Genomic DNA, 26,280 nt, shown 5'->3' on the forward strand with positions numbered 1-26,280 from the left:
CAGGGGGACGCTAGGAGGCCCCCAAAACCCCACCCCGTGCCAGCCAAGAGACAGACAGGGCAATGAGGCACCTGTGGGACTTTATTAGGTAAACAGACCCCAGCTCCAGCCACACGCTTGGACCGGCCAACTGACAGTGTGGCCTCAGACACCCCCGCCAGGTTCCCTTTTCCCTCCTCCCAGCCACAGCCTGGGGTTTCTCAGGGTCACCAGTGTGTGAAAGGTCGGGGCATGCCGGCCACAGGGGGAAGCAGGGTTCAGGCTGCCCCACCTGGGTCTGGTCCTAGCAGGCGCCCCCTCACCTGGCTCTGCTATGGGAGCCGAGAACAAAGACATCACCTGCCTGGCTCCTGCTGCCCCGGGGGCTCAGCCAGCATCCACCCTCCCAGTGGCCTGTGGAGGGGCTGGGGTGCAAAGCCTCACCCTCCCACTGTGAGCCAGACGGAAAATGCATCTCCCAAGAGTGTCTCGAGGGGCAGGAAGGAGGCCTGCCCCTCCCTAGTCAGTGCCTACAACGGGGTGTCCTGAGGGGCAGAACGGCTGACCCCCACCACAAGACATCCTGGTGCACAGAGGCCCTGGGCACAGCCCAGTCCCCACCCAGGAGCATATCCTCAATGTGCAGGGGCCGGCAAGGCAGGGGTAGGAGGAGTCCGCGGCCAGGCTCCATGAGGTGCGGGTCTCGCCTTGGACTCAGGATGGGAAGGGCTCGTCCCCACGCCCAGGCCCTTCCGCCTTCAGCCAGCACATCTTCTGCTGGTGCTGCTGGACAGCATCTTGCACGCGGGTGTCCATCATGGCCTCGGTCAGGACCCCGTCCTCGGAGGCATACGCCGTGGCCTAGTGGGGAGAGAGGGAGCTGAGGGAGGCCGCCATGGGAACCCCCCACCCCAAAATGCACGCCAGGGCCCCGAGGTGGGGAGGGGCCAAACCAGGGGCTCCAGGATGGCCTGAGCGTGAAACACAGGCTTCCCGCACCTCGGCAGAGCCCAGCACGTGTGTGGACATCGGGGGCAGCCCCTGCAGTGCCCACAGCCCTGCCTGCGTCCTCAGCACTGCTGTTGCTCAATGACTTTCTAATAATAGAAAGCCCAAGGCGGAGCCCCACTGACGGCCGACCCAGGGCAGCTTCCGAGAGGCAGGTGGGAACTGCAGACCCTCTGCGAGTCTCAGCCGTGGCCAAGCAGTGCCCCCGGGTCATAGTGCACCTCAGACCCTCAGACCCTGACCCTCACAGGCCTCCAAGGCAGAGGCAGCCACTGCCCACCTTGAGGCACATGAGTGGTGGCACCAAGGCCACCTCTGCCCCCACCTCCCTGTCCTCCTGGGCACAGGGCTTGGCATCTAGCATGGGGAGGCTGGAGCTGCTGGGGCTGTGGCCCTTGGTGTGGCTTCAGGCAGCCTCAGGTCCAGCCCTTCTGCCATGAACGGGTCACTCTCCATCCCAATGCCAGCGAAGGGCGTGGAGTCCCCAAGGGGAGTCACCCGTGGGTCAGGGTCAGGGTGTGGGGACCCCCACTGGGCACCGTGCTCAGGAGCACACCAGGACACCTGGAGGAAACACAGGGCAGGGGACCCTTCCCGGACAGCTGAATGGGTCCCTAGCCCCGTCCCAGCTGTACCTCCCAGAGGCAGGATTCATCTCACGGGGTGCAGGGGCGGCAGCACACCATCCTCCCACAACACCGTCGCCACGACGGAACCTGCCATGGGGATGACCATGTAGTGCCCGTCCCCTCTGCCAGCGCCCATCCCTCGCCAAGAGCCACTGTGTGGGGAGACACTGACCAGAGCCGGACCGCCACTGTGGGTCAGGGGCCCGGGAGCGCAGGAGACACTGACCGGAGCCGTACCGCCACTGTGGCTCGGGCCCAGGAGTGCTCAACATCATTTTTGGTCTTGAGCCCACCCAAGAGAGGGCAAACAGGTGCAGGGACCCTCAGGGTCTACCCGAGTGGCTGCACCTCACCCAGGGCCCAGCAGAGGAAAGGGGCTACACAGATGCTCACGGGGCCACCCCTCCAGGAAGCACGGGACCTGGCAGGAGCCCACCAGAAGTGACAGCTAAATGTCACGTGGCCTCCTGGGTGGGATTCTGGGGCAAAACCCAGTCACGGGTGGGTCCAACAGTGACACATGATGTTCACCACGTGGCAAGGTCCCAGGCCCAGGAAGTCTCTGTGCTACTCTTGCAACTTTTCTGGGAACCTAAAATCTTCAAACTATAAAAGTTGAAAGACAAGACCTGGACCTGATGTCTTCACATGTGAATTCACAAAACATTAAGAAGAATCAGTATCACTCCTCAAACTCTTGGACAAATTGAAGAACATTTCCTCACTCATCCTAAGAGGCCAGCATTACCCTCATATCAAAGCCAGACAAAGACACCACAAGAAAAATGACATGCCAATATCCCTGATGAGCATCGTTGGAAAAGTCCTCAACAAAATGCCAGCAAAACGAATTCAGGAGTATAATAAAAAAATTATACACCCTGACCAAGCAGGATTTATTCCTGGAATGCAAGGATAGTTCAACATACGAAAATCAATCAATGTTCCACATAAAAAATGTTCAACATACAAAAATCAATCAATATTAGCCGAGTGGAGGAAGGAAACCACATGACCCTCTCATCTGATGCAGGAAAAGCATTCGACCAAATTCAAAACCCTTTTATGAGAAAAGAATTCAAGACGCCGTGCGTGGTGGCTCACACCTGTAATCCCAGCACTTTGGGAGGACAAAGGGGGCAGATCACCTGAACTCAAGGAGATCCACCGCCTCAGCCTCCCAAAGTGCTGTGGTTACAGGTGTGAGCCACCGTGCCCAGCCCAAATTATTATTTTATTTTTTATTTTTTTATTTTTGAGACAGAGTCTCGCTCTGTCGCCCAGGCTGGAGTGCAGTGGTGCGATCTCGGCTCACTGCAAGCTCTGCCTCCCGGGTTCATGCCATTCTCCTGCCTCAGCCTCCCAAGTAGCTGGGACTACAGGCACCCGCCACCACATCTGGCTAATTTTTTTTTTTTTGTATTTTTTATTAGAGACGGGGTTCCACCGTGTTAGCCAGGATGGTCTTGATTTCCTGACTTCATGATCCGCCCATCTCGGCCTCCCAAAGTGCTGGGATTACAGGCATGAGCCACCGCGCCCGTCCAGCCCCAGTTATTATTATTTTTAGTTTTAGTTTTCGTTTTTTGAGATGGAGTCTCACTGTGTTGCCAGGCTGGAGTGCAGTGGTGCGATCTCAGCTCTTTGCAACCTCCGCCTCCCAGGTTCAAGTGATTCTCCTGCCTCATTCTCCCAAGTAGCTGGGATTACAGGCATGCGCCACCACACCCAGCTAATTTTTGTATTTTTAATAGAGATGGGGTTTCACCATTTGGCCAGATGGTCTCCATCTCTTGACCTCGTGATCTGCCCGCCTTGGCCTCCCAAAGTGCTAGGATTACAGGTGTGAGCCACCGCACCTGGCCTATTACTATTTTTTTAAGATGGAGTCTCACGCTATTGCTCAGGCTGGAGGGCAGTGGCACCATCTCAGCTCACCGCATCCTCCGCCTCCTGGATTCAAGAGATTCTCCTGGCTCAGCCTCCTGAGTAGCTGGGACTACAGGCATACACCACAAATGTGCCGGGGTAATTTTTGTATTTTTAGTAGAGGTGAGATTGGCCTTGTTGGCCAGGCTGCTCTCAAACTCCTGACCTCAGGTGTATGATACTCTCACTTCAGCCTCCCAACGTGCTGGGATTACAGGAGTGAGCCACTGCACTTGTTCCAAATTATTCTTAGTTTTTAAGACAGGGTCTTGCTCTGTAATCCAGGCTGGAGTGCAGTGGCACAATCACAGCTCACTGCAGCCTCCACCTCCTGGACTCAAGTGATTCTCCCACCTCAGCCTCCCAAGCAGCTGGCATTACAGGCATGTGCCACCAGGTCCAGCTAATTTTTTCATTTTTTGTAGAGATGGGGTCTTGCCTTGCTTTCCAGGCTGGTCCTGAACCCCTGGCTTCAAATAATCTGACTGACTTGGCCTCCCCAAATGCTGGGAATACAAGCGTCAGCCACCACCATACCCGGCCTCTGCTTTCTTAGTTGTGGAAACAGACCTGGTTCCAAGTGGGGATGGCCTGGAACAGAGACCTCAGCTGACCCATAAGGACGGGGTTTGAGATCTGGGGCTCTTTGTCACAGTGGCATAACCCAGCCTGTACTGACTAATACAGCCCCCTGTGAACCCCGGCTCCAACATTCAAATCAAGGTACTCGGCTACTTCATTAAGCTGTCACACATTCATTCAAAAGCACTGCTAGACTGAGGAACCAGGTTGTCACACAGACTCTGAGGACCCCAGAGGTGGTGATGCCTGTGCGTGGCCAGGGTGCCTTCTGCCCCACCGACCTGGTTTTGCTTTTCCAGCAACCCCCAAAGACCAAAGCTTTCTGGATGGCCACGCCCACACTCCTGTGAGTCCCGGCTCCTCAGCCCTGGAGCAGCCACGGAGCTGCAGGAGGAGTGTCCCCGAAGAACTGGCTGTGGGACAACCAGAGGCCACTCCCACCCATGTGTCAAGCAGGACCAAGCCCACAGACTTGGTCCAGAAAACACAACGTCCCTCCACCCCGAACCCCCAACTCACATGGGGCCTGTCCTAACGACCATTTACACAGGGAGGTGCCTATTGGCCAAGGTGAGAGTCAGAAGCCTCCAGCCCCACCTGGCAGAGCTCGGGCTACGGCGATGCCAGACTGGCCTCCAGAGAGCCCCGGGTGACTGTCAGCCACCGACATGGCTCCACCCTCCTGAGGGCACGAGCAGGTGCGCGATGCCTCGTGGAGTGGCCCGACTGGGGCAGGGGGCCCTGTGTCACCTCTGTGCACTGAAAAGCCCTCAACAGAAGCTCCTGCGTGACACAGGTGCTGGGACAGGCCTGGCGCAACTGAGCGTCTCCACAGCAGCTGGGGTCCCGTCTGGGTGGATGCGCCGGAGCCTGACTCACCTGCCAGGACACGGCGAGCTGCGCTATCTCCCGGCCCGACATGCCCTCCGTCAGCCGAGCGACCTCTGAGCACTTCCTCCCGTAGTCAAACTGGGCCAGCTTCAGGCGCCTGGGGAAGGAGTTCCCAAGTGGGCCGGCCAAGGCAGCAGCTCCCACAACACGAGGTGGAGGCCGGAAGACAGGCAGCCGGCCGACACCCACGCCAAACATCCTCTTTGGAGGGGCTCTCTACTTCTGACAGCCCAGCTCCACATCCTCCCTGCTGCAGGCCAGGCCCGGACTGAGCAGGGAGTGGCTGCAGGGCCTGGAGATGGCCCCAACCACTCCTCACACCAGCCCTGCCCACAGCTGCTCACTCAGCACCCACAGAGCAGGTGGCCTTTATGCTGGCAGTGGTGGAGCCCCGACTTCTAGCAAAAGCGTCTGCCTGGAGGCCACAGAAGCCAAGTCATGGTGCCAGGGCTACGAGCAGCCATGGGGGTGGGGGAGCCCAGGGAAGGGGAGGGCATAGGGAAACTGAGGCTCGGAAAGCTGGGCTGGCATGGAGCAGGTGGCAGCGGCAACCAGGCTCTTTTGTCATCACTGGCGACAGCAGGGATTTGGGTCAGGTGCACATAAGGACTCAGAAACCGGGGCCCGGGGGACGCCAAGAAGTGGAGCAGCCTCTGCTCATCTGGAGTGTTCCCGAGGCAGCCGGTGTGTGGCGCCAGGGCCCCTCATCACCTGGAGGGCTCTGCCCACCGTGCCTGCTGCACCCACCGCCAGCAACAGGGAGCCTGACAGCCTCAAGGCACGTGAGCAGCAAGAGCCGTGCCCCACACCACGAGGCTCCAGGGCCGGGTGTGGCAGCTGCAGGGAGGCCAGGCCAGAAGCCAGCAGTGGACCATGAGGAACCTCTCCCTCCAGTCCTGACACGGGGGTCTCATGAGGAGCCTCTCCCTCCAGTCCCGACAAGGGGGTCTCATGAGGAGCCTCTCCCTCCAGTCCCTACATGGGGGTCTCATGAGGAGCCTCTCCCTCCAGTTCCGACACGGGGGTCTCATGAGGAGCCTCTCCCTCCAGTCCCTACAAGGGGGTCTCATGAGGAGCCCCTCCCTCCAGTCCCGACACGGGGGTCTCATGAGGAGCCTCTCCCTCCAGTCCCGACACGGGGGTCTCATGAGGAGAGACTCCTTCGAATCCCGACACGGGGGTCTCAGAGCAACACTCCGCGTCACCTCCCCTCACAGCCGGGGCCTGGGGGTGGCGGAGCACAGGATTTCCTCACAGCCCTCCTCGTGGTGAAGAGGAATGGAAAAGACGCTGGGCGCGGTGGCTCACATCTGTAATCCCTGCACTTTGGGAGGCTGAGGAGGGTGAATCACTTGAGGTCAGGAGTTTGAGACCAGCCTGGCCAACATGGTAAAACCCCATTGCTACTAAAAATTAAAAAAAAATTAGCCAGGCATGGTGGTGGGCGCCTGTAATCTCAGCTACTCAGGAGGCTGAGGCAAGAGGATTGTTTGAACCCGGGAGGCAGAGGTTGCAGTCAGCTGAGATCGCGTCACTGCACTCCAGCCTGGGCGACAAGAATGAGACTTTGTCTCAAAAAAAAAAAAAAAAAGGAATGTTAAAGGTTTGTGAGTAAGTGATGGTGGACTGTGGGTCGGGGTGGACCCTGAGCGAGGGCCCCGGGACGGGGGCTGGTGGGGGCTGGTGGGGCGGGACACTTACTGCTTTCCTTCTGTGGCCGGCTTAAGAACATACTCGTCAAAATACATTCTCACCAGGCGCTCCCGCTCCTCCTGCCCTGGCAGGTCGAAGTGGACCATCTCATTGATGCGGTCATTGATGGCCCAGTCGAACTGCTCTGGTTGGTTGCTGGCCAGGACCAGCATGAACCTGCGGGGCGGGGATGAGGATGAGGATGCTGGGGCTGCCGGCCGAGCTGCACCAAGGGGAACGGGGCCTCCTCAGCCCCCACAGGGAGAACCTAAAGTGGCGGGAAACACGAGGACACGGGCACAGCCCTGGTCGGCCACCTGCCCCACTGCACCCAGCTGTCCCCCAGCCTGGCTTCCTGGGCCTGTTCTCCCTCCATATAGTGCTTTCCCGCTGATCCTCGCCCAGCCTGATAGGCAGTGCCGGGAACACCACTCTCTCCTGCTGCCTGACCCCCGCTGTGCTGGGAGCAGGGATTCGGGACCCAGAGTCCATGTCGAGAAGTCGCCCACACGTGCCAGGAGCAGGACCTCGGGGGCCCGGGTTCACTGGAGGCTCAGCAGGGCCCCAGCCTTGCCTCTCTGGGAAGGACCTGAGTCAAGGCTCCAGGGAGCGTCTACCGGCAGCAGCTGACCCGGGAGCCCAACGTGCCTGAGGAGTCAGCCACGGCCGACCAGCAGGACTTGATCCTCCGTGTGACACGTGACTGGGGCTGGAGGGGCCCAGGAGACCAAGAAAGCTCAAAATTAGGGGACTTGGGAGGGACTAGGGAGCCTGGCCATGGGGCGGTCACCCTATGGGGGACATCTGGGCGGCAGCCCACAGAGGCCACACAAAGTCGGGTGGGCCCCAAGCCTGGAGGGTGCACCCCTGGCCAGCATCCGGGCGGGGGACCAAGGTCCCAGGTTCCGCCCCGACACACAGGACCTGCTCGTGTCCAGCTTCCCGTGGGAGCAAACGTGTCTCCATCTCCCACCCCAGGGCACACACACCCTCCAAGGGAGACCCAGCAGAGCCTCACACGATGAGACCACCTCCCTTACAGGCACAGGACCGCAGAAACCTAGGGGCAGAGGGACCTGCAACCTGGGGCAGCAGTGCACAGGGCCGTGAGGACAGGACTGACCCCAGCTCTGCCCGGGAGGCCCCCGCATGTTCCTCAGTGACACCCCGTGCTGTCCCGAGCTGGGCCGTTCCCAGGGGACATCCGAGGTGGGCATGTTGAGGCCACGGCAGCTGCCCAGCACTGTGAGCCAGGGCCCCTCAGGTCCCTCGGTGGGAACCAAGGGCGACGGCTGCACAGCCCTGCCCGGGGGCCCAGGACCCGAGGGGCTCCCTCACTTGTTGCTGTGCTGGCCCGTGCGGTACAGGAAGGCGTTCAGTGTGGCCCTGAGGTCCTCGCTTATCTTCTCCTGCAGAGAGAAGTTTCCAGCCTTAGGCACCAGGAGCAAAGCCTTGTAAACAGCCACAGCAGAAAGTCCCACAGGCCTCCCTCCTGCAGGGAGCAGGGACATGGCAACACTTTCATGGATCTAGACTCAAAAGCCTGACCAGGGCCAGGGGCGGTGGCTCACGAATGTAACCTGGATTTTGGGAGGCTGAGGCGGGCAGATCACACGAGGGTGGGAGTTTGAGACCATCCTGGCCAACATGGTGAGACCCCGTCTCTACTAAAAATACAAAAATTAGCCAGGCGTGGTGGCACACCTGTGGTCCCAGCTACGTGGGAGGCTGAGGCACGAGAATCACTGAAACCTGGGAGGCAGAGGTTGTAGTGAGCTGAAATTGCACCGCTGCACTCCACCGTGGGCAACAGAGTAAAATTCTGCCTTAAAAAGAAAATAAAGAAAAAGAAAAGAAAGCCTGACCGGGCACGGGGGCTCACATCTGTAATCCCAGCACTTCAGAACATCAAGGCAGGCAAATCTCTTTAGCTCAGAAGTTTGAGCCCAGTCTGGGCAACGTGAGGAAACTCCATCTCTACTAAAATTACAAAAAAATTAGACAGGTATTGCACTGTGCCCCTGCAGTCCCAGCTACTCAGGCGGCTGAGACAGGAGGATTGCTTGAGCTCCAGAGGTCGAGGCAACAGTGAGCTGTGATCGCCCCTGCACTCCAGCCTGGGCCACAGAGACCCTGTCTTAGAATGATAATTAAAAGGCTGGGCGTGGTGGCTCACGCCTGTAATCCCAGCACTTTGGGAGGCCGAGGCGGGCGGATCACGAGGTCAGGAGATCGAGACCATCCTGGCTAACACGGTGAAACCCCGTCTCTGCTAAAAACACAAAAAATTAGCCAGGCGTGGTGGCGGGAGCCTGTAGTCCCAGCTACTTGGGAGGCTGAGGCGGGAGAATGGCGTGAACCTGGGAGGTGGAGCTTGCAGTGAGCCGAGATGGTGCCATTGCACCCCAGCCCGGGTGATAGAGTGAGACTTCGTCTCAAAAAAAAAAAAAAAAAAAGCTGTTTTTCACACAAAGCTTACAGAGAAAAAGAAACTGAACAGAGGGCTGCAGCCTGGCCCAGGCAGACAGCTGTGCCCACCCCACCACCCCACTGTGGCCAGAGGCTTAGTGACACTCACGGTGCTCGCCCCATTGTGGCCAGACAGAGGCTTACTGACACTCACGGTGGCTCGCCCCATTGTGGCCAGAGGCTTAGTGACACTCACGGTGGCTCGCCCCATTGTGGCCAGAGGCTTAGTGACACTCACGGTGGCTCGCTTCCGAAGGAAGGCATCCGCTTCATCCACGAAGAGCAGCAGGCTGTGGACGAGAGGGAGGCCAAGCTGGGTGAGAGTGACGCCAGGAGCAGCCCACAGCAGCGTCCGGCCACAGCGGGAGCAGGCCAGGCAGGCAGATCCCCACGGGGTCAGGCTCTGCCCCATCAGGAGCCCTAAGTCCTGGACCTGACAGAAGCTGATCCACCGACAGAAGCAGACTCTGCCCCGCAGGCTTCACCCCCACCCAGCCCAGTGCAGCACTGGTGGCCGCTTAGAGTCCACGCCAGGGACAGGTCTTCTAAAGTGAAAGGTCAAAGGCCAGAGGGGAGGGTGCCAACCATGAGGATCGTGGTTCCAACGAGGACAGCCAAGGCCACAAGGGTGCCCGGGCTGTGCCCTGCGTGGGGTCACTGTGGGACCTATTGAAGGGAGCGTGCCATGCTGTCTTCAGCTAACTTTCAAATGGTTCTAGAAAAGGGAACCAGTGCCCACGCCCACCTGCAGGCGTGTTGGAGGGAGGGCGGCTGTGGAGGAGCCTCCCCTGCAGCTGTGAAGACCCCTCTCCCCCTGCACCCACCCACCTCCCTTCTGCCCTGAGTATCCCACTGGCAGCCTCCACACGCTGGGGGCCTCGTGTCCACCAGGGTCCACACTCAGGGGACTTTCCCTCCGAGGCTCCGAGGGACCCTCCATTGGGCCTCCTGCGTGGCCACAAGGACAGAGCTGCAGAAAGACAGGGTCCCCAAGAGACACCTGGACCCCCTTCCCAGAAGGCAGCCTGCTGGGCCGCAGCCAAGGGCCTGGTGCGTGCTGTGGGGACGTCTCACCCGCGCCGGCTGGTATTGGCCCAGTCAAAGAGCTTGTGCATGGCGGTCACACCTTCCCGCCCCATGGGGGCCACGTCCCCGCCTGTCATGATGGCGTAGTCCATGCCTGAGTGCAGGGCGAGTTTCTGGACAGGAAGAGTGAGGGGAGACAGAACAGATGTTCCCTCCGCCTCTGAAAAGCCTGCACACTCCACCTGGAGTGTGGAGCCCCTGCTGGGCGTCCCTGCCTGGCATCCCTGCCTAGAAGCCACAGCCTGCCAGACAGGAGACGTCCTCTGCCTGGAAGATGGGAGGCGCTGCTACCCACACCAGCACCCTGAGCCTACACGAGGGTGGGCAAAGGCCTAAGGGGGGTCCATTCCCAAGGCGGCTGAGGCCCCCAGACACCTGCAGGCAGGTGACACCCCAGCGGCCCCTGGACCACCTGTTCAGCCAGGCGCTCTCACCTTGGCAAACAGCGTCTTCCCGGTGCCTGGTGGCCCGTACATCAGGATGTTCCTGTACAGGCTGCGGTTCTTCTTGGTGTTCCTCGTTGCTATGGCGATGTCGCGCACCCGTGCTTCCAGGCTGGGCTGCCGGGGAAGACGGGGGTTTGGAGGAGATACTGTGCACCCATGGAAGCCTCAGGGGAAGGGGCTGCGGGAATGCCCGGGTGCAGACTCCGCTCCTCGGGAAGCCTCCCAGCTCACGGGCAGCCTATCTATCCCCGGCACAGTCCAAGCAGTTGCATCTCAGGAGCCAAAAGCTCCTGGGCGCCACCACGAGCGCTAACAAGGGCCACAGCCCGGCCCAGCTCCGGGGTCCCCCCCCCGCGCCTCCCGGGTCCCAGGCACACCGACTTACACTCAGCACAACACCCTCCAGCGCGTCCTGGGGTCGACTGAGGAGCCGCCGGCTGACCTGCCGGAGGAGAAGGGGAAGCGCCACTGGGTCACCTGCCACAGCCACGGAACAGCCACCAACGCACACACAAGCTCAGTAACACGCAGAAACGGAGCTGCCCCAAAGCACAGCCAGGACCGGCCCGGAGCTGGAACCCCGCCCCGCCGGGAGACCAGGCGGCTATTGCTGGGATTAGGGGCATTTTCCGGTTCCTTATTGGCTTTTATTTCCTTAACCACCTACCCAGTGACCTGTGGAGACCCCACCACCCCCGTGTGGAAAGCAGGCACCTCGGGGGCTGATGAGCGGCGCGGCTCCCCAGGGAGGCCACCAGATGCTGTGGCCTGTAGCAGCTTCCCCGACAGACGGCCGCACACCCAAGTCCCGGGTCTTGCAAGGACCCCGATGTGCTCCCAGGCCCCATCAAGAGCCCTGAGCAGGGGACACCGAGGCAGACAGGGGAAGGGTCTCACTGATGCAGACCCCTAAGGTACAGTGCCGGACAGGAAAACCCACCCGTGAAGCAGCGTGCGGGTGCCCATTATCCGGGGAAAGGGAAGGGATAGGAGTGTATGCGTGGGCTGTGCTCGTGGGGCAGAAGGGACTCAGCCAGGCACTGGCACTCAGGGAGGGCCAGGCCTGCGCCGCTACCTGGATGGGGTGCCGCAGCGCCTCCAGCACCGTGATGCGGGACGTCTCCCTCACTAGGGACGGCTTCCCCAGCCGAGCCTCGATGAAGCGGCCGGCGACAAGCGTGGCATTCTTGGCTGAGTAGACCCCGACAGCCAGCAGCGTCAGCCCAGCCACCTGCAGCAGAGACACCGCACTGGCGCACCGGCCCCCACCGTCCCTCCCTCTTAAGAGTGGGAGATGCACGGGGCTGCCCCCACCCTCTCTCCGCCTGAGGGAGAAGCACAGGGCCGTGTGCTGGCCCCACAGGAACCCGAATTCCCGGCCCCGAATCCCACAGCCACGCGGTTACAGGAGGCAGGTGGGGCAGTCACAGCGCCCTCACTCAGGGCCATTTTCTCTGCAACTGGCAGCATAAATCCTAGAAAGCCTGGGTCACTGAGCGGGGCCCTGGGCAGACCCAGCCGGATGTCACAGAGCCACACCCTCTGGTACATTCTTGGCCACTAAAAATGGTACTTTATTCCTGGAAAACAAGACTAACCCAAAATCTCTAACTCGTTTTAAAAATCAATTAGGCTGGCTGGGCACAGTAGCTCAGGTCTGTAATCCCAGCACTTTGGGAGGCTGAGGCAGGTGGATCACCTGAGGTCAAGAGTTCGAGACCAGCCTAACCAAACTGGAGAAACCCCGTCTCTACTAAAAATACAAAAAATTAGCTGGCCATGGTGGCACGTGCCTGTAATCCCATCTACTTGGGAGGCTGAGGCAGGAGAATCTCTTGAACCCGGAAGGCAAAGGTTGCAGTGAGCTGGACCCGCGCCACTACACTCCAGCCTATGCAACAAGAGCAAAACTCTGTCTCAAAAAACAAACAAACAAAAAATGAATTAGGCCAGGTCCGGTGGCTCACCCGTGTAATCCCAGCACTTTGGGAGGCCAAGACTGCGGGATCACTTAAGGTCAGAAGTTCGTGACCAGCCTGGCCAACATGGTGAAACCCCATCTCTACTAAAAATACAAAAATTGGCCGGGCCTGGTGGCACAAGCCTATATTAGCTGAGTGTGGTGACGTGAGCCTGTAATCCCAGTCACTCGGGAGGCTGAGGCAGGAGAACTGCTTGAACTGGGGAGGTGGAGGTTGCAGTGAGCCGAGATGGCACCATTGCACTCCAGTCTGACCACAGAGCAAGACCCTGTCTCTAAAAACAAACAAAAGTCAACGGCGCATTAAGCAGCTCCGTCATTTCCTCACATGACACCGTCTCACCAACATGGTGGCAACACCACCTGCAACATTCACCACCACACTGACCAGGCCACCGGCAGGTGCTGCAGTCACAGCAGTGGGCGCCGGCACCATGACAGAGCAAGTGCCCACTCAGTGCCGGGCACCTACTGTGTGCTGGGCGGGGTGGGGACGGAGGACACAGCCATGTGCGACGTGGGGCGCCACCACAGCAGGCCGGAGGCTGGGCACAAAAGAGTGAGGCTTTAAACGAGAGAAGAATCTGTGAACTTCAAACTCTCAGGGTTTTATAAGGAATAAAGAAGGTTTTTGCAAAATGGAGTCAGGGTTGCCTTCTGTTTTTTTTTTTTTTTTTTTTGAGAAGAAGCCTCACTCTGTGGCCCAGGCTGGAGTGCAGTAGCGTGATCTCGACTCACTGCAAGCTCCGCCTCCTGGGTTCAGGTGATTCTCCTGCCTCAGCCTCTTGAGTATCTGGGACTATAGGCGCCCGCCACCGCGCCCGGCTAATTTTTTGTATTTTTTTAGTAGAGACGGGGTTTCACCGTGTTAGCCAGGATGGTCTCGATCCCGAAATCGTGATCCGCCCGCCTCTGCCTCTGCCTCCCAAAGTGCTGGGATTACAGGTGTGAGCCACGACTATCGACAATTTTTTTCTTGAGACAAGGACTTTGTCGCCCAGGATGGAGTGCAGTACTGCGATCTCAACTCAGTGCAGCTGCAACCTCCCCGGGCTTAAGTGATCCTCCTACCTCAGCCTCTTGAGTAGTGGGACCACAGGGGCCGCCACCACACCCAGCTAATATTTGATTTTTTGTAGAGATGGGGTCTCACTGTGTGGCCCAGGCTGGCAACTGCGTTTTCTTCTCCCAGCTTGAGAAGGGAGGAGAAGCCGAGCCCAGCAGGTACAACGTGGGCTTCCTCCCTGCTGGGAGAACTACAGGGCTGTGCAGAGCCGGCAGGGACAGGACCTGGGGCTCCAGGAGGCCCCCACATGCTGCCCCTCAGCCACCTGCCAGCCCTGTTTTATGAGTATGTTTACCGTGGCTGTCACTTTGTCCCAGTCTGTCACAAAGGCACGGAATCCTTCCCCAAACAAGGTGCCAGCCGTCCTGCGGGGAAAGCAGTGGTGTGACCAGGAAGGACACGAAGATCCATGCCACGCAGCGAGAGCAGGTTGAGGGTGAGGCCCTGACATGGCGGCCCGGCCTTGCCACGACAGAGGGGCAGTGCCCCCACCAAGGAGTCAGCCTACGGCGGCCAGGCCTGGAAGAGCTGGAGAGCGCCCTGGGACCAGCGACTCACACCTGCGGGGCTCCGTCTGTGGCCGGCCCGGGCCTCGGCAGTGCTCACCTGATGGACTCCAAGACGGTCTGACGGTGCTCGGCCGCCTTCAGGCGGATCTGCTCGCGGATGATGTCTGCATTCTCCCGCTCGGCCTTGGCGCGCGCCCGGGCCTCGGCCTCCACTCGCAGCATCTCGTTCTTGTGCCGCAGCTCCATCTCCCGCTCCACGGTGGCTGCCCGAGAGACAGGGCAGCTCAGCACCATGCAGTGCAGCACGTCCACCTCCACCCACACTGTGGACCGGCCCACGCCACGGACCGGCCCACGCCACGGACAGGCCCATGCCAACAACAGGCTAAGGCCACGGACAGGCCCAAGCCACAGACCGGCCCACGCCATGGACAGACCCACGCCACGGACCGGCCCACGCCACGGACAGGCCCACGCCACAGACAGGCCCATGCCACAGACCGGCCCACGCCACAGACAGGCCCACGCCACGGACCGGCCCATGCCGCCAACAGGCTAAGGCCATGGACAGGCCCACACCACGGACCGGCCCACGCCATGGAGAGGCCCACGCTGCTGACAGGCTAAGGCCACGGACAGACCCACGCCACAGACAGGCCCACGCCACAGATAGGCCCACGCCACGGACCGGCCCACGCCATGGACAGGCCCACGCTGCTGACAGGCTAAGGCCACGGACAGGCCCACGCCACGGACCGGCCCACACCGCCAATAGGCTAAGGCCACGGACAGACCCACGCCATGGACAGACCCACGCCATGGACCGGCCCATGCCACAGACAGGCCCATGCCACGGACAGGCCCACGCCGCCAACAGGCTAAGGCCACAGACAGGCCCACGCCACAGACAGACCCACGCCACAGACAGGCCCATGCCACGGACAGGCCCATGCCGCCAACAGGCTAAGGCCACGGACAGGCCCATGCCACGGACCGGCCCACGCCATGGACAGGCCCATGCCACGGACCGGCCCACGCCATGGACCGGCCCACGCCATGGACAGGCCCACGCTGCTGAAAGGCTAAGGCCACAGACAGGCCAAGGCCACACACAGGCCCACGCCACGGACCGGCCCACGCCGCCAATAGGCTAAGGCCACGGACAGGTCCATGCCACAGACACACACAGACCTTGGTAGGGACAGTGCCACAGGCCGGCCCTGCCCATGGATTAGGGCAGAAATCCGACCCAGAGCCTAGGCAACTTCTCAGGACGAGCTCTTTAAAGCAAAAAACCAGAACGCGGAGTTCCGAAGGAAGCCCCCCTCACACAGAAACACAGCTGTCAGAACTCAGAGACGCGTGACGTGCCACGTACCTGGCTACTGAACATTAAACGCACACACCTCGCCACAAGCCCACCCACGGTGAAGAGTGGTGACAGACGTTTGCCTGGAGCACTCGCCAACAAATGCCACATGGCACCAAATACCTGTGATCCCCACTGAAACCAGGACAGTAAAGACCCATGTTCTAGGCAGAACACAGAGGCTCACGCCTGTAATCCCAGCACTGTGGAAGGCGAAGGCAGGCGGATAATGAGATCAAGAAGTTCAAGACCAGCCTGGCCAACATAGTGAAACCCTGTCTGTACTAAAGATACAAAAAAATTAGCTGGGCATGGTGGTGGGCGCCTATAATCCCAGCTACTCGGGAGGCTGAGGCAGGAGAATTGCTTAAACCTGGGAGGCAGAGGTTGCAGTGAGCTGAGATTGTGCTATTGCACTCCAGCCTGGGTGACAGAGCGAGACTCCGTCTCAAAAAAAAAAAAAAAAAGACCCCTGTACTTCCCATGAAGTGAAGCAGCTCCTGCCCTCCCTGAACAGACCCTGGCGTCCACTCGCAGACAGAGGTGTCTTCCGAGAGGGAGCCCCACCCCACGGAGCCCCAGCAGGCCTCGCCCACTGCACTGGTAGCTATGAGGGGCCGGGCCGCAGAACTCAGGCTCAGAGTGCACGCCGGGTCCACAAGCAGCCCCCGCCACCTCCGCCCCAGCCAGGAGAGCAGACAGCCTACCTCGCCGCATGGCTTCCTGCTTCTGCACGGACTCCTCCTGCTTCCGTAAATTCTCCTCATTGAGAAGTTGCTGAAAAGCCGCAGAAAAAGAAAAAAGCCTTTAAAACCTGTGACTGTGCCCATGTGTGCGGGGGATGACTGCCCGAGTGTGCAGGGGGGTGAGTGTGCCCGAGTGTGTGGGGCTGACTGTGCCCGTTTGCGGGGGGTGACGGTGCCCGAATGTGCAGGGGAGTGACTGTGCCCGAGTGCAGGGGGTGACTGTGCCCGTGTGTGGGTGGGTTGTGCACCCGTTGGGGTGTGTGTGTGTGTGCCCGTGCGGGGCGGTGGGGGGGTTGTGTGTGCCTGTGGGGGGGTGTGTATGCCCGTGTGTGGGTGTGTGCCCATGTGCGGGGGTGTGTGTGTCCCTGTGACAGGGGAAGGCGTGTGTGCCCGTGTGTGTGTGGGATCTATGCGCCCATGTGGGGGGGTTGTATGCGTGCCCGTGTGTGCGGGGGGGCTGTGCCCATGTATATAGGGGGGTGTATGCGCGCCCGTGTGTGTGGGTGTGTGTGTGCCCGTCTATGGGGGGGCATGCCCATGTGTGTGTGGGTGTGTGCCTGTGTGTGTGGGGCTGTGTGTGTGCCCGAGTGCACGGGTGCCAGTGAGCCTGTGGGGGGTATGTGTGCGCCTGTGTGTGTGTGGGGGGGTGTGTACCTGTGTGCGGGGTGTGTGTGCATATCTGTGTGTGTGTGTGGGGTGTATGTGCGTACCTGTGTGTATGGGGGTGTGTTTACCGGTGTGAGTGTCCATGTGGGTGTGTGCCGGCCCGTGTTGTGTGGGGGTATGTTTGCGGGTATGTGAGTGCAGGCCTCTGTGTGGGGGTGTGTGTGTGCGGGCCCGTGTGTGCAGGGGTGTGTGTGTGCCCGTGTGTGCAGAAGTGTGTGCACCTGTCTGTGTGTGCTGGGAGTGTGTGTGAGAGGAATGTGTGTGTCCGTGTGGGCAGGTGCCTGTGTCTCCGTGTACATGTGTGCACACGTCTGCATGTGTGCCTGTACACGTGTGCCGGTGCGTGTCTGTCCGAGTAGTTTCCCCTGCTCTAGCACCCACCGTCAGCAACCCCAGCGTTCTTGCCCCATGGCCTCTGACCCACTGACCGGTCCCACAAAGCCACCTACGTTCTCAGGGACGCAGGCGCCTCGCAGGGGAGGCTGAGCTCACCTGCTGCTTCAGTTGGTCCTCGTAGCGCTGCCGGGCCAGCTTGTCTTGATACTGGGCCCTCTGGGGGAGAAGAGGGCGGCAAAGACACATCTCAACCGGGAGCTGCAGTCTGGGCCGACTGGGCGGAGCGCCAGGGACTCCGACGCGCCATCAGCCTCACACAAACATGGGGAGGCGCGGGGACCTCCCGTCCGGCTCAGCAGTGAGGGACCTTACAGGTCTTAGGCGTTTGTGCAAGGCCGTTCCAAGGGCAGCTCTAATGGCTGACTCCAGAGTGCCCCAGGGCCGCACCCAGCTCCCAGTCCTGCCCCAGGCCGTTGCCCCCAGCCGGGCGGCCTCCCTCGCGGCCTCTTGCGCTCTTACGGCCTGGTGCTGCCGGGTCTCCTCGCTCAGGGTCTTCCTCCTCTCCTCGGCCTGCGCCCGGATCTGCTCGCTCTTGAGCTGCTCCACGGCGGCCTCATACTCCTGCAGAGCACAGCACTCACCAGCTGGCACTTGCTCAGGGCTGGCGCTGCCTGACAGCCGCTCCTGTGTCTGCACGGCTCCGGCACGGCAGAGACTCCGTGCCCAGACTAGTGTGTGCAGCAGGCTCAGGGCTTCCAGCTGCATCTGCACCCAGGATCAGGCCCTGGAGGAATCCAGACCCACAGGCACAGAAGCACCAGCAGAAGCCCGCGAAGGCCCCCCGGGAGGGAGGCCGGACACCCCCTTTTGGACTGCACTGAGGGCAGAGCTCATGCTTATTTTAGGAATCCTGCTGAGTGGACCGGGTGCGACGGCTCTCGCCTATAATCCCAGCACTTTGGGAGGCCAAAGTGGGTGGATCAACTGAGGTTAGTAGTTCGAGACCAGCCTGAACAACATGGTGAAACCCCATCTCTACTAAAAATACAAAAATTAGCCAGATGTGGTGGCGGGCTCTTGTAGTCCCAGCTGCTCGGAGGCTGAGGAAAGAGGTTGAACCCGGGAGGTGGAGGTTGTGGTGAGCTGAGATCACGCCACTGCACACCAGCCTGGAAGACAGACTAAGACTCTGTCTATAAAAAAATAATAATATGAAACAAGGCAGGCACAGTGGCACAAGCCTGTAATCCCAGCACTTTGGGAGGCCGAGGCAGGTGGATCACTTGAAGTCAGGAGTTCGAGACCAGGCTGGCCAACGTGGTGAAACCCCGACTCTACTAAAAATATAAAAATTAGCCAGGTGTGGTGGCGGGTGCCTGTAATCCCAGCTATTCAGGAGGCTGAGGCAGGAGAATTGCTTGAACCCAGGAGCGGAGGTTGCAGTGAGCCCAGATGGCACCCCAGAACTCCAGCCTGGGAAACAGAGACTCCGTTTCAAAATAAATCAATAAAACGAAATAAAACAAAAAAATCCTGCTGAGTGTAATGAAATGAGAAGACGCAGGCCCTCAGGATGACCAGACGCCCTCACCAACACCGGCCCTCCCTCTTGGGCGGTTCTGCGGCAGTGTCTCTCACCTCCCCTTGTTTCCTTCTGTGAAATGAGGCGCCCAAGCTTGGCCCTGGGCCCCACTGCTGCCCACGTACACGCCCCCCAGCCCTACCCACCGGCAGTAGCCCTACCAATCTCCATGCCCGAACCCCATGTGCACCCCGGCCTCCCCACCCACACCGGCCCCACTCACTTTGAGCTTGGACTGTTGCTCCAACTGCAGCGTCTGCTCCTGCATCTGCGCCAGATTCAGGGCGTCCTTGGCATAACCTGCAGACGCAGGGACACGGAGGGCAGGTGTTAGGATACACGGATGCCGCTGGGCAGGCACGCACACCAGCCAAGGGGCTTTCTGGAATCCACGGCCACGCCTCGACCTCAAAGCCCCCAGCCCTGCCTCCCCATCCTCCTTCCTAGTCAGACCTGGCGTGACGATGCCCCATCCCCAGCACACGGCCTGATGCATTTGTGAGGTTTTATGCCCCCAGGGATGGTCTTGGAGAGCCACATCAGGAAGGCCATCCCACGTGGACGGGAGGAGGCTCTTTCCCAATTCAACAGAAAGTCAGGCGATGGCTAAAGTGTCCTCTATTTTTTCACGTTACATTCGCTTTTCCTAAGCTTCCAATGGCTGTTGTCATTGATCTGCTATCAATCACATGCAGGCAAGAAAGGGAATGAATAAGAATCGGATACCAGCCAACAAGCTCAGGGTGACGAGGACAAGCATCTGACAACGTCCTCAGTTACGTTTTGTTCCTAGAGGGGAACTGACACAGGTCGATGTTTGGGTGTCGTGGGACAGAAGTACGTATTCTCTGAGCTGCTGAGGCCTCAGCATCAGGTCTCAAAATTTTCTGGGATGACAGTTTTCCCATCATAAAACTTTACCATAAAAATCTTTTGGCTGGGCGCGGTGGCTCACTACTGTACTCCCAGCACTTTGAGAGGCTGAGACGGGTGGATCACTTGAGTCCAGGAGTTAGAGACCGGCCTGACCAATGTGGTGAAACCCCATCTCTACTAAATATACAAAAATTAGCTGGGCGCAGTGGCGGACGCCTGTAATCCCAGCTACTCTGAGGCTGAGGTGGGAGGATGGCTTGAACCCCGGAGGCAGAGGCTGCAGTGAACCCAGATCGCACCGCTGCACTCCAGCTAGACACAGAGAGACTTAAAAAATAAAAATCTCCATCCTGGCCAACATGGCGAAACCCCGTCTCCACTAAAAAGACAAAAAAAGAGCAGGGCACAGTGGTGCACGCCTGTGATCTCAGCTACTTGGGAGGCCAAGGCTGGAGAACTGCTTGAACCCAGGAGGTGGACGTTGCAATGAACCGAGGTTGCACCACTGCACTCCAGCCTGGGCGACGGACGGCAACTCCATCTCAAATAAATAAATAAACATATAAATCTAACACAGAAAGACGCGTAAAGTAGGCAGGGGCCCCCGATGCTCCTGGGTTGGTGCATTGTTCCCGTCTCTCTTCCTCCCGCAGCCCATCGCACTTTTTTAAGCCTTCAGAGTCAACTGCAGCAAACACGTCACTAACTAGAGCCCAGCGTCTGTTCTCAGCTCAGGTGTAATTTTTGGAGGTGACTGACGCAGGGGGAAGTGCCGTGGGGAGCACTCGTTGCATTTAGACAGAGGCGGCGACGCTTTGGTGTTGGGGTGGGTCTGCCTGGGCCTGTGGTTAGGCACGAACTGGGCTGACGGGCATCAGCATCAGATTTCAGGAAGCGCCTTGGTAGCCAACCTCGGGGGCCCCAGTGAACAGAGCACAGATGAGACCGGGACCTGCCTCTCAGGGAAGACAGTGCCAGGTCAACGGGTTTGGCTGCTAAGCTCTAAGCTCGGGAAGCCAAGGGCCGAAGCGGCCCCGGGCCCTCAACCACTCTCACTCTGACCCCGAGGGGACCGAGGGTGTGTCAGTCCCCCAGGGTCCTGCCACAGAGCAGTGACAGGAACGTGGGTGTCACGGTGAGGAGCTCTGCCTGTTTCCTCCCAAGGGGACCTTTGGCTGGGTTAAGCTGAGGCCACTCCCTCCCCTGAAAATGGCTCATTGACAGTTCCCACCCCCAGTGACTCTGGGGAGGAGGAGAAGGGAAACAGCAGGTCAGGTGCCCGTGTGGCCTCTCGGTTATTAGAATGAGAACAATCGTTCACCACTTCGGTGTGACCCTGTGCCAGGGACGTGCGTCCCAGCGCGTGAATTCACACCCACAGGGCACGAGGCTCTCCTCCAGGCACCCCCTCTGTGGAGTGCAGGGCCAGCGCTGGTGCTCACAGACAGTTCTGGGACAACGTGCTGCTGTGGCTTCCAAGGACAGGCCAGGGGAGGGGTCAGGGCAGACTCTGGGAACGAGGCGGCATGGGGCTATAGCCTCAAGGGACAGAGGAGGCAGTCGGTGAGGAGGAGCCGCCCATTTGCCTGGAGAGCAGCAAGGACAAAGCAATGGGCTCCGGCCGAATCTCGGCGACCCCGTTGCCAGGAAAGGGGCACGGAGGAAGCCAGGAGCGTCGGGAGGGGCCGGGCTTGCAGAGGGGTTACCAGGCAGAGGGGCAGGGCAGGGGGCACCCGGGGAGAGGGGGCGGTCAACTCTGGAGAAACCTCTCTCACCCACCAGCAGTGAGGCCAGGAAGGAGGGAAGGGATCAAAATGAAAGAGCCCACACCTGGAACACAATCCACAGGAAACAAAAGCCTGATGGAGGGCTCCCCACGGTGCACCTGGAGACCCTGCCCCAGGCCCCGCTCCACCACAGAGAGGGCAGACCAAGGCACTGGCAACGCCGGCAGAGCGGACTGCGGGTCAGGAGCTCTGGGGCCGCCAGGACTGGAGCAACTCAGAGGCACAGGTCTGCACTATGGGGAGGCGGCCTGAGGCTGCTCAACCAGGCCTGTACCACTGCAGGGGGCCGCAGGCTGATCACTACGATTCAGCTTCTGGAAGTGGGAGAAGTTTCAATCTCTAAGTGAAGTTAGCGGGTGAAAACCTCCAGGAACTAGGACACAAAGGAACCCTCCAAATAAGCCTGCAGCAAGAAAGTCAGTCACCAACGTCCGCTGTCCTCCGAGGTGCCCTGAAGTCCAGCCCTTGATTCCCATCCTAACCTGATCGTTAAAATTACCGAGGAAGGCCATGAGCAGCGGCTCACGCCTGTCATCCCAGCGCTTTGGGAGGCCGAGGTGGGCGAATCACCTGAGGCCAGAATTCAAGACCAGCCTGAACAACATGGTGAGTGCTCACACCCTGAGGGCCTTGGGTCAGGGATTTACTCAAGCTGAGCAGCACGGCCTGGCCTGTGGCTTCACAGACCTGGCCGTGCAAATGCTAACGTCTTCCAACAAGAAGTGCAAATCTGCTACAGTCTCGTTAGAATCAAGTAACTCTCAAATACGCTTCCCTTGTTACGTGGAAACTGCTAGCAACCACCCAACAAACCCATCTACCGATCTGGCCACGCCTTGGCCTGTGCCACGTGGAGGCGGCAAGCGCAGAAGGATCCCACACACTCGGCGGTAACTGAAGACCACGGCCAGCCCCAGACCCTGACCCCTGTAACCTATGAGCGCCACCTCCGCACCGCTTTCCGCACCTGACCCGCTCCTGACAGCTGCAGAGGTGCAAACGGGTGACGGAAAGAGTCCGATCCTCCCGGCACGCGAGACGGCTCCGGCCGGGGGTGCTCCGGGGGCGCAGTCTCGCCCGGGAAGTGGCTGCCGACAGCGGCGAGGAGCGGCAAGGGCCAAGGCTCCCGCTTCCCCGGCCCGTCCCGCCCCGCCCCGCCGCACTCACGCGAGTGCTCCAGCTCGCGCGCCGCCTTGGCGGCGCGCTCCAGGCCGGTGGGGTCGAAGTTGCTCCATTTGTCCTTGGGCGCCGGCCGGTCTCCCAAGCCGCGGTCCCCGCCGCCCTCGGCCCCGGGCTGCGCGGGCGGCAAAGGCGGCGGCGGCCCCGCGCCTTCCCCCTTGGGGCCCTTGTTAATGCCGAAGAGCCACGACATGCTCGCACCGCCGCCGCCGCTACCGCCGCCGGGACCCCCACCCGAGTCTGACTCGCGCGCGGCTGGGAACAGCCTCCACGCGCCCCGAGCCGGTGGTCACCGCCACTGCGCAGGCGCCACACACACCCCTTCCTCCCGGCGAGAGGAGCGCGTAAGGGACACGCGCGCAGCCCTTGGATTGGCCCCGAGGACAGTGACGCCATAGCGACGGCGCCGCGACTGCCGAACAGTCTTTGGGAGCCAGCGGGGCGGGAGCGGCGAAGCATCTGGCTACGGGAGCCACGCCGGGACAAAATTCCCGAGGGACGTAGGCGAACCCGAGGTAACGTCAGCCCCGCGCCGCAACCGCGTGGGCGCCGTTGCTAGGGGCTCCGAGGAGTTCCGGCCTTGGCGGCAACGGGTGGCAGGTGTCCAAGGAGCCCCAAGGTTCTCGATCCGTGCGGCGGGGCGCCCTGCGGTGAGTCCAGGACGCAGAGAAGAGTCTCGCGGGAACCTCACCCGAGGCAGCACCGGCGCCCGGGCAAGCCGAGCCCTTCCGCGATGAGTCGGCGCCCTGGGGTCGCTGCGCCAAGAGCTCAGGAGAGGCGCCTCCCCTCCTCGGTGTCTCCGCAGCCCGCATGGCCCTCCCGCCCAAGACCCCGGGGCGGCCCCTTCCCGCGTGGCGGGGCCAGCGAGCTCCTCTTGCGGGGCGTGGACGGGGCCGGGGTGCCCGGGCAGGCGCCGCCCCGGAGCCCACGGTCCACGCGCTCCCAGCGGCCCTGACTCTCTCCTTGATGGAACTGGTTGACTTCACGGAATATATGGAGTGACTTTTCCCACTGGATTGGAAACTATTTTAAGCCTGAATGTTAGATACAATGAGTTCTAAACTTCCCTTCAAAGAATCAGTATGTCAGTATGTTCAGTCTTTGTCCTGCATTTTAAAGTCTAACTTCCTCGCAGTTTCAGTAAACGACCTTTTCCACCAGTTCTAGTCAGTAGTTGACATCTGTTGCCCTGGTCACCTGCTCCGTCCTGACTAATCCCGGCCTCCTGCTTTGACCTGAGTCACCTTTAGTTACCTGTCCCATAACCATTTTTCCCGCCAAACCACTCACCCCGCCACTCTGGCCCATACTCCTGCTCCCTTTAAAATAGCCAATGGGCACTAGTTTAGACTGTGCATTCTAACCCTAGCCAATAGGGGAACCACACAGCAGTAGGGGCTACCCGCGTCAGGAATAAGAACCCCTTCTCCTACCTTGTCCAAGCGCTCGCCATTGCTCCATCTGTGAGATGTCCCCTTCTACAGAAGTAAATTATCTAGCTGAGAAAAATTTATATTCGAGTTCTACTTCTTTGGCGGCACAGAAAATTTACATATAACACAGTGAGCTGCCGAGATCTCGTCACTGCACTCCACTCTGGGCGACTGAGTGAGACTCTGTCAAAAAAAAAAAAAAAAAAGCCAGAAAATACCGGCCAGGCACGGTGGCTCACACCCGTAATCCCAGCACTTTGGGAGGCAGAGGTGGGCAGATCACCTGAAAACAGGAGTTTGAGACCAGCCGGGCCAACATGGTGAAACCCCTGTCAAAAATACAAAAATTAACCTGGGCATGGTGGCGTGCGCCTGTAATCCCAGCTACTCCGGAGGCTTAGGCGGGAAAACTGCTTGAACCCTGGAGGTGGAGGTTGAAGTGAGCCGAGATCAGGCCACTGCACTCCACCCTGGGCGAGCACGACTCCATCGCCAAAAAAAAAAAAGAAAAAGAAAAAGAAAGAAAACAGGGCAGGCGCGGTGGCTCACGCCTGTAACCCCACCAGTTTGGGAGGCCGAGGCAGGAGGATTGCTTGAGCCCAGGAGTTGGAGACCAGCCTGGGCAACAAAGAGAGACCCTGTCTGTACCAAAAAAATAGGAGAGGAGGAGAAAAACCAAATGACTTCCCCAGCAATAGCCAGACGTCCCCCACCCCCACCCCATGGCTGTAATCAAGGTTTTGGTTATTTATTTATTGAGAGGGTCTCACTCTGTCACCCAGGCTGGAGTGCAATGGTGCGATCTCAGCTCACTGCAACCTCTGCCTCCCATGCTCAGGCGATCCTCCTACCTCAGCCTCCAAGCCAAGAAGCTGGGACCACCGGCATGTGCCACCTGGCCCCCTTTTTTTTTTTTTTTTTTTTTTAGAGGGAGTTTGACTCTTTTTGCCCATGCTGCAGTGCAATTCCATGGTCTCAGCTCAGTGCAACCTCCACTTCCCGGGCTCAAGTGATTCTTCTGCCTCAGCCTCCTGAGTACCTGGGATTTCAGGCACTTGCCACCACGGCCAGCTAATTTTTGTAATTTTTTTTTTTTTTTTTTTTTTTGAGAGATGGGGTTTCACCATGTTGGCCAGGCTGGTCTGGAACTCCCGACCTCAGGTGGTGATCCACCCTCCTTGGCCTTGCTGAGATTCCAGGCGTGAGCCACCGCGCCCAGCCCCATCATCAAGGTTTGCAGGGACTAGCTGCAAAGCGGGGGCAGGGGCGGCATCTATTTGAAGCCACTGTGTCTGTTTCGCGTGCACTTCCTCCACCGTGTGTCTGGCCACAGGCAGCTCTGGCGGAGGGGAGGGAGGCGAAGGGGCACCCGCGTATGCACGGCCTCAGGATGGGGCACGGACAGCCGGTCCCGGGCGGCATTCAGGCACCCGGCCCCGCCGTGGCAGGCACCTCCTATGAAGCCCCCCCCTCTGTGGTTAAATCCTCCAGAAAGCCCCAGCTTCTGCCTTTTCTGTCACCTTTGACCCCAGGGGGACGTTAGGGGGCCCCAAACCCCGCCCCGCGTCAGCCAATAGACACAGCGGTGCGGCCCCTGTGGGACTCTATTATGGGGAGTATTTCCTAAATGTGCGGGGCCGCAAAGGCAGGGGTGGGAGGGGTCCGCGGCCAGGCTCCGTGAGGTGTGGTCTCCCCATGGACTCAGGATGAGGGTTGCTCGTCCTCGGGCCCAGGCCTCTCCCCCTTCAGCCAGCGCATCATCTGCTGGTGCTGCTGGACAAAGTCTTGCACGCAGGCGTCCATCATGGCCTCGGTCAGGACCCCGTCCTTGGAGCCATACGCCGTGGCCTAGTGGGGAGAGAGGGAGCTGAGGGAGGCCGCCATGGGAACCCCCCACCCCAAATGCACGCCAGGGCCCCGAGGTGGGGAGGGGCCAAACCAGGGGCTCCAGGATGGCCTGAGCGTGAAACACAGGCTTCCCGCACCTCGGCAGAGCCCAGCACGTGTGTGGACACCAGGGGCAGCCCCTGCAGTGCCCA

The 26,280-nt window shown here is 60.0% G+C and overlaps 1 protein-coding gene across 4 annotated transcripts; it reads right to left on the reverse strand.

Moving 5' to 3' along the window:
• Nucleotides 1–63: 63 nt before the first annotated feature.
• LOC457200 (ATPase family AAA domain-containing protein 3A) lies at nucleotides 64–24,992 on the reverse strand. Of its 4 annotated transcripts, none has more exons than XM_024355738.3 (16): nucleotides 22,797–24,992; nucleotides 19,190–19,266; nucleotides 17,904–18,005; nucleotides 17,541–17,600; nucleotides 16,344–16,413; nucleotides 14,365–14,530; nucleotides 14,054–14,123; nucleotides 11,787–11,942; nucleotides 11,097–11,153; nucleotides 10,700–10,825; nucleotides 10,254–10,378; nucleotides 9,418–9,469; nucleotides 8,049–8,119; nucleotides 6,720–6,887; nucleotides 5,007–5,115; nucleotides 64–840 (listed from the first exon to the last, which is right to left on the reverse strand). In XM_024355738.3, the coding sequence occupies exons 1-16, from the start codon at nucleotides 22,999–23,001 to the stop codon at nucleotides 694–696; spliced, it is 1,761 nt and encodes a 586-aa protein (XP_024211506.2). In that variant the 5' UTR covers nucleotides 23,002–24,992; the 3' UTR covers nucleotides 64–693. The 4 variants fall into 4 exon arrangements, with proteins under 4 accessions (XP_024211506.2, XP_016807659.2, XP_054517712.1 ...); XM_016952170.4 differs by lacking the exon at nucleotides 22,797–24,992 and adding an exon at nucleotides 22,597–22,792; XM_054661737.2 differs by lacking the exon at nucleotides 11,097–11,153.
• Nucleotides 24,993–26,280: the final 1,288 nt, after the last annotated feature.

The sequence above is a fragment of the Pan troglodytes genome, chromosome 1, assembly GCF_028858775.2.
Source record: "Pan troglodytes isolate AG18354 chromosome 1, NHGRI_mPanTro3-v2.0_pri, whole genome shotgun sequence".
Lineage (NCBI taxonomy): Eukaryota > Metazoa > Chordata > Mammalia > Primates > Hominidae > Pan > Pan troglodytes.